Below are 8198 nucleotides of genomic sequence, written 5' to 3'. Positions count from 1 at the left end.
CATCTCTGTCAGGCCCCAGCTGCAGACAAAAAGAGCCGTAACACCATTTTGTGACAGTTTTCACTGAGGTTTTTTTCCTGACAGCTCTGGATCTGTGCCTGCAGAGAGGAATTTCACTCTGACTCCTGCTGCTTCCCTGAGGAAGGGGAATGTTCTGGCTTCAGCAGAATAAGTGAGGGAGATTTTCTGCTAAGGATCAGGGTGGCTTTGGGAAGTGCCTGCCTCCTTCTCGATTTGGGGACAGGGAAGTTGTTTCTGGGGTGTGCTGCAGCTCTGCGGAGAGGCACCACAGACTTTGCTGCCTTCCCCTGCCCCCCTCCAATCTCCCTTTCCCTCCTGTTCCCATCCCTGCAGCCCAGGCTGGTTAACTGCATCCCCAGCATGTTTATTTTCATTCCTTTGCCTCATATTTCCTCTTTGCCTCTCAAACCATCTCCCCAGGGAGGAGCAGGGTGATCCCCTGGAGCAGCTCCTCTGCTCATGGGGATCCTGAGGGATCATGGGTGGGTTGATGCTGCCCTTGGCATCTCCCAGTGCCCAAAATCCTGCTGTCAAATTACCAATATTGCACAAAAAAATCATCTGTGGGATCTCAGTGCCACAGAGAGCCAGAGCCAGCCTTAATTTATATATTCAAATATCACTGTAGAGATCAAACTAAATATAGGCAAGGAGAAACACACCCCCGGCCTGAGCACTGCGCAGGACAAATGGAGACAATTAAGTCACAGCAAGGAAAGGAATTAATCTAATGATCTTTACAGGCTCAGCATCCAGCAGCCCCTCAGCTATGAAGGGAAAGAATGACGAGGAGCTCGGCTGAACATGATTTTTCCACTCTCCTTATGGGCATTTCCAGTGTATCCCTTTCTTTTGCTGCGTGGGGAGAGGAGGGGGGACTCTGAGGGTCTCATCTGAAGCCCCTCAGCGATCAGGGAGAACCTTGTCACTCAATCATCCTCAGCATCAACAGGATGAGGGAGCTGGGGGTGTTCATCTGGAGAGGAGAAGGCTCCAGGGAGAGCTCAGAGCCCCTTGCAGGGCCTAAAGAGGCTCCAAAAGAGATGGAGAGGGACCAGGGACAAGGGATGGAGGGACAGGACACAGGGAATGGCTTCCCACTGCCAGAGGGCAGGGCAGATCAGAGATCAGGGATAAATTCCTCCCTGTGAGGGGGGGGAGGCCCTGGCACAGGGTGCCCAGAGAAGCTGTGGCTGCCCCTGGATCCCTGGAAGTGTCCAAGGCCAGGTTGGAGCAACCTGGGATAGTGGAAGGTGTCCCTGCCCATGGCAGGGGGATGGAACTGGATGATCTTTTAAGGTCCCTTCCAACCCAAACCATTCCAGGATCCATCCAAAGAAAAACATCTCCTCTTGACATGGTTATCACCCAGAACCTGCCCCATCAGCAGCTTGGACGGTGTCAGTGCAGCAACTCTCAGCAGAATTTAATCTCCTTAGAAGAGATAAATGTCTCAGCAGCAAAGGCAGATTTATTTGCTGCAGGGGCAGCGTGTCGGGCACAGCGACTGCTCCTCTGCTTTGGGGTCAGTGGGGTCAAGCTGGCCCTTGTTCTGTCCCCACAGCTCAGTGTGGAAGGGCCAATTTACCCTATCTTTGCCAGGATGGAAGGCAGTTACCAGCAGGAGTGAGATGGGCCATGATTTCCTTCCCTGGAAACCTCCTGTCACTGCACCCAGGTGTGTCCTTTTTGCAGCACGCCCCTGTTCATAGGGAAGGGCCAGCTCACAGTTTGGGAGTTTGTCTTTCCTGGGCTGGGCTGAGAAGATGGAGCATCCTCAGAGCATCCCTGGGGGCAGCTCCTGTGGCTGGGCCTCCAGCCCTGGGTTGAAGGCTGCAGAAATGCAATATTTTGTCGACTGCTCCATCTAGTGCCACTTCAGCAGTAAAAGCATCCGGAGCACAACACTTGGAGCCGTGCTGGGCCCGGGGCAGCCTTCCCTGCCTGGTGTCTGGAGTGGTTCCATGAGGATGTACCAGGACCCAGCCCTGGCCCAGTGCTTACCTTGCAGATCCAGAACCAGGGATCTTTATCCTGTTTTCCTCATCCTTCTCAAAATGGGACTGTAAAGCCTTACATGGAAACATCTGCCCTGCAAAACATAACATTCCTTATGAGCTTTTTAACTGTTCAGGAATTCCTTAGGTTGCATCAGGCTTGGAGCAACCTGGGATAGAGGAAGGTGTCCTGGCCCATGGCAGAGGGTGGGATGGGATGAGCTTTAAGGTCTGTCCCAACCCAAACCATTCTGGGATTCTGTGATTCTAACTAAAGAGGGAATAAGAGTTTATGCTACCACTGCATATTTCCCCTTTTTTGTGCAGGAATTGGGAGTAAACTCTGCTACACCCCCACCCTTGGGAAGGCATCAGAGCCCTCAGAGCCCACTTAGAAAAGGCTAAAAGCAAAGTCAGGGTGATCCTTGCTCCTTTTCCATTGGGGATGCTGCAGAGCACGGATCTCTCTGATTTGCTGCCATCCTGGAAGGTGCAGCTATCACAGGAATGTGCATGTTAGGGAACAAGCCCTGCTAAGAGGGGTAACAATGACCATGGCAGTGTTGAACCAGGCCATCAATCCACCCCAATTCCAGACACAGATGTGTGAAGCCGTGGAGAAAAATGATAATGGAATTATGCATCAGTGCTCAGCACAACTGTAAAAACCGATGTTTTATACATGTGTGACATTAAATTAATTCATCCCAGTTCTTTCAGGCAGAGGGACATTAACTGCTCCATCCTGGCATAATCACATTACCCCCACAGGCTCTGTGGATGTCACACTTCCAGGGTGGTAATCACCACGGGATTAATTACAGGGAATTTAGGGGCATTACAATGGTTCCTCATGAGCAGGATAATGAGGTGGAGTCTCTCATCCCTCCAGGCTGACCTGCTGTCCCCACCAGCCCACCCAACACCACCACATCACAACCTGGTTATGAGTTGGTCAAGAAATGCCAACAGCCCTGAGATGGCTCCTGATGATGTCAAAGATGTCCTTGATGCTGTCACTGCCAACTGCAGGTTATTCCACGTCTCTCCAGGAGAGGAAGCTGATGGAGGGACTGTGAACAGCACAAGGCCCTTCTAAAGCAAAGGCTCTGACAGCTGAGTCCTCAAACCAAGGCAGGAGAACCTTCAGGACAAGAGGAAACGGAGGAAAAGTTGTGCCAGAGGAGGTTTAGACAGGATACCAGGGCAACATCTCATGCAATAGCTTTTAACTCTGACCTAAATTAAAATACAGAATAAAACAAATGCACAACTACTTACGCAACTGAGCTTTATTTAGAACCTCTGAAGTCATAAAACGTCTCCTTTTACTGATATACGTAAACATACAATCAGGAGGTTTAATTGCTTTTTCCCTTGCGCAGAAATAAAGTTCTAAACAAACCAGAACACCTCCACCCAGACAAGCATGATGCAAACTGAATTCTCTGCCTTGGTCCTGCACGTGGAGCGTGGTCACCGGTTTATCAATTATTTGCAATATAATTTTTTGGCAGTAATATACTCAAACACACAAAGTGCAAATTACAGGAAGCAGAAAATGTTCTCTCTCCTTCTGAGCAACGAGAAGTGCAAAATGTCTCAGCCCATAAATTCTATTTATGTCTATGAACTGCATGTGCATCACAGGCTAATAAATAGCCGTGTACAACTTCATTGATTAAATGTGGCAACGTCTCAGAGTCGGAACGCAGCGGCTATAAAAACAACAGGACAGAGGAATCATTCCCTTTGGTTGGTAAATTCCACACACTGCTGCTGAGGGCACCTCCTCACATCTCACCTTGAACTGCTGCATGCCTCGGATACTTGTGCAACCCAAGCAGTTTGTTAAGAATTCCCCAGTTTTCTACATCTGGAGCTATTCCTGCAATCAAGATTCCATTCACACCTCACTTGGCAAATCCAACAGGACACTGGGAATCCACTGAAAATGAGAAGTCTCTTCCGGGCACTCTTAAGGGAATACCCACCAATGGTTCCAGCAGGCTAAATGCACTTTGTGATTACCTAAAGTTATGGAAAACTTTCTAAGGAAATAAGGAAAACCCTTCTCCATGAGAACTAATCGCAGCATTCCTGTCTCAGTGTAGTTCAGCTTGCTTCAGGACCTGTTCCTGTATGCAAAATGGGGAAAATTCCACTAAATGACACAGAACAACACCCCCCTGCACTGCTCAGTTATACTGCAGATTTTGAACCTTCTTTCCATTTAATTCCTGGAATTTTTCACACAAAATGAGCAACCAATTTTGACCCCGCCCCCCCTTTCATTTCTCCCAGCTACATCATCATTATAAATTATGCCAAATAGTCCAAGTCAGGCTGGGCTGCTTCCTCCAAACCCCTCCTGCTCCTCTGGATAGGAAGATTAACCCACAATGCCTTGCACTGCCAGGAATCTGCCTGCCAAATTCCTCTGCTAAATCACCAAGGTCATGCTCATATAATCACTGCAGGATGGCTGGGACATGGAATGAAGCTGGGAACTTTTGGCTAAACGTTCCTGCACTCCCACCTCCACAGTGGAGTGGGACCGGCCTTGGAAAGGCTCCTTGTGAGCTTCAGACCCCCAAAAATTGGCTGAGGTTTCAACTGAGCTGCCCAACTCGCTGGAGGGGACTGAGAAACATCATCCCAAACTGCTGCAGCTGGCTGTGGGAGATCATCCCAGCACTGCCTGGTAGTGCCTGGTGTTACCCAAAATTGACTCCGGCAGCCCCAAGAGAGGAGCATCCTCTGTGATGCATGAAAGCCTCTTCCTTGCACTACCTGATCCTGGGGAGACTCCCAGAAATATAAATCAGTTTGCTGGGTAGGATGAACTCCATCGAGCTGGAGGGACTGCTCACCGTCATTCCAAGAACTACAGGATCACATTCCCGAAGCAAACTTTTTGTCTTCGTGAAAGTTTCAGGATGAACAATTATGCTGCAGCTTGGCACGACAACAACTGCCTTTGTATGCGACATGCCTGGCATATAACAGCACATTTCTTCTTAAAAAATATAATTAGAATAGACTGAGCTACGCTGTTGTTGTTCATGCTGCCTAAATATCTGAAAAGGCTCAAACGTTTTAAAAGCCTAAAAAAATAAATTTCCCTCTCCCCTCGTTTATTTTTCATGCTAAGGGCTGCAAATTGACACATCACAGTAATTACCTCTGACTAACTTCCATAGACCTACCCAAAGAGATAAACATGAGAAGTTCACATTTGACTATCAGACTTACTGTGCCGAGCACAAATAATTTCCCAGAGGAGAATTTGATATTTCATCATTTGGAACAGTGGTAATTTAATTACATTGCTAATGTTTTCTGGCATACTTGAAAGAACAATTAGCATAAGTAAATCATGAGTGAGATGACAAGTCACTCGGCATTTATTTCTGCTCATCAGATGAGATCAGTTGATGATCGGAATTCTCCTTTGTGTGCGAATTGATTCCAGGTTCAGCAGTCGCAACCGGGGTTCGGACCAGCGGGGACAAACCGACGCATTAAATAAAGCAGAACGAATCTCGTCCTTTGAAGTTCCTTAATTAAACTTGTCCAGAGAAACCTCCAAAGCCACCAGAAGTTGTGGAGGGCGGGGAGAAAGGCTGATAAACGTGGGAGGCTGAATGAAGCTGGAGATGCGCACTGCGCGGCCTGGCAGCGGCGGGAAGGCTGATCCATGTTTGCCAGGCTCTGCCGGGGGCTGGGCAGTGTTTGACAGCTCTACTGATGGCCTAAAAGAATTGTGTTTATCTCTGTGATGCTCAGGACAGCACTGTCAGTGTCACCGTGCCCCTCTGGCGCTTCAGGATGGCCACGGCCTGCTCGTGGGTGACGCCTTCCAGGGCCTCCCCGTTGACGGCCACGATCTGGTCCCCGCGCTTCAGCCGTCCGTCGTCGGCCGCCGCGCCCTGCAACGGCAAACCAGGGATCAGCCGTGGCACACCGGGCCTCCTGGGACCCGGAATGCTGCCTGGAATGAGGGATGGAGCACTGGGAATCCCTCATGGCCGGGAGAAATGGCAGTGCTGAGCTTCCCCTGAGTGCCTCGACCACCGCCTGGTGCTCCCCCACCCTGCCAGGGTATACGCCCAGGAAGAAGGGAATTGGCTCTTCCTTCAAAAAAGGCAGGGAAAGACTGACTCTGGATTTTACGATCATGGAGAGGCTTGTTAAAGCAGCATTGAAATGTGCTCCATGCCCCAGGGCAGAGAAACAGCTAAAAAAGGGGGGAGGCAGAGGGAACAAACTGGGAACTGCTCCGGACCCCAGACAGAGCTGAAGAAATGGCCTCGAGTTGTTTAGATTGAACATCAGGATCATTTTGTTCAACAAAAGGTGCCAAGCACTGGATCAGACTGCCCAGTGGAGTCCCCATCCCCAGAGGGATTTAAAATCCATGTGGATGTGGCACTTGGGGACACTGGTTGGCAGTGCTGGAAAAATGGCTGGACTCAATGACCTCAGAAGATTTTTCCAACCTAAAAAGTTCTATGACAGTCCTGAAAAGCTTCCAGAGAGCTTTAGAAATGGCTCTTCTCCTCCAGAGGCCTCAGTGAAGTTCTTTTACCTAAATCCCAAGCCCTGCCTGCCCAGAGGTTGGCTCACAGTGTCTCCTTCTGCCCCACCCCAGTGACTGCAGGAACTTTAGGTTCCAATTGAGGGTTTCTCAGCTGTGCTCTCACCTAGAAACTCGTAACCCTAAGCACCAGCTCAAAGGGACAATATTTTAATAATTGAAAACTGTAAAAAGGCCAGATATTTACGGTTTGAGCCCCAGAATAGCAGAAGGAGACATGACTTCTATTCTACCTTCAAAGTTTTCTCAAAGACATCATCTACCCTGCCACAAGTGCTGCCACAAGTGACAGGGCAAACAACTGCATGTGACTGACTTCAAAATTATTTCATGGAAAGTATCCCTAATTCCCACTGTTCTTCTTCCCTCCTCTTCCATTTCCACAACTCCCCTGATGTGGCCATGCCTGATGTGTCTTGCTGGCCCACACTGAGCTCATTTCTAGCAGGGGATGGGTGGAAAAAGGGGCATTTCTCCCTCCTTCATATGCTGTATTATGATTCTTCCCCAGCCTCAGGGGCTGGAGCTCTCTGTACCTGGCAGGGACCCCCAATGCCCCCAGACACTCAGGGCTGGGATCAGAGATGGGCTAATTCCTTTTTTTTCACCAGGATACAGCACCTCTGCAACTGCCTCCCTCCTGCACAGTGGGAAAAAGGATGCCTTCGACACCTCCTGGAAATCTCCTGGAGATTTACAGATAGAAAACTGCCTTATAAATATTTTAATGTACAAACCCAAGTTTCCCAAGTACACAGAGCAATTTTGCTGAGACAAAGTGTCTTGTTTCAGCCATCAGTAATAGGAAATACAAACTGAGAAGCCAGCTATGAGTTCTGGGTCCCCTAACTCACAGCAACGTACTCAGACAGTACATTTTGCTTTCTGCTACATAATATATTATCCAAGCCCAATCTTAGGATTATTTTTAAAGATAATACAGAAAAAAAGGGGAGAAAACAAAAAATAAAAGATACCTTGGCAAATATAGTCTTGACATAAATGGGCAGGTCTCCATGGGGACTTCCATACCCCCCTACAATACTAAATCCCAGTCCATCAGAGCCTTTCTCCAAAGTAATAATCTTAGGTTGAGGTGCTCTGGAAACACAATAAATATCACTTAGATAAGCAATGTCTGTCTCTGGGGACACTTACAGAGACATTTATCTATCATGAGTTTTTTCACACAGTCACAAACCATGACCCTGGCACTGGAATGTTCCTTCAAAGCCCAGAGTAGTTCAAAGGCTGCTCCCGTGTGCTCCAGCTCCTCACTTGGAAGAATTTATTTTTAATTACTGTATTCTTATATTATACCCACATGCCTGTGCTCATAACTCCAGAGCTCGTCACTTTGAGCCTGAACTCTTTGGGGGGTTTTCTCTGCCTACACTGAACAAAGGAAGATTTTTTGGTGGAGTTTAGGCCGCTCATGAATTTATCCATCTCAAATTTGAAATTAGTAATTTCTGTGTATGTAGAAAGAACTGTTGTGGACAGAAGGTGGTCAGGTATTGGCACAGCTGCCCAGGGCAGGGGTGGAGTCCCCATCCCCAGAGGGATTTAAAAGCTGTGTG

General features: G+C 48.4%; 1 protein-coding gene across 1 annotated transcript in view; it reads right to left on the bottom strand.

Annotated features, from left to right (window-relative positions):
* Window positions 1-5803: 5803 nt before the first annotated feature.
* Window positions 5804-8198, bottom strand: part of PATJ (PATJ crumbs cell polarity complex component) — a gene marked incomplete at both ends in the record, with an annotated part of 131708 nt that continues 129313 nt past the window's right edge. The window contains 2 exons of the mRNA XM_082286781.1: window positions 5804-5950; window positions 7596-7719. Coding sequence (XP_082142907.1) covers window positions 5804-5950; window positions 7596-7719 — 271 coding nt within the window. The remainder of the gene's footprint in view (window positions 5951-7595; window positions 7720-8198) is intronic.

This window comes from Coloeus monedula (genome assembly GCF_965178545.1).
Source record: "Coloeus monedula genome assembly, chromosome: 9".
Classification (NCBI taxonomy): domain Eukaryota; kingdom Metazoa; phylum Chordata; class Aves; order Passeriformes; family Corvidae; genus Coloeus; species Coloeus monedula.
The sequence above is the reverse complement of the archived record's forward strand: the minus strand, read 5'-3'. Positions and strand labels throughout refer to the sequence as shown.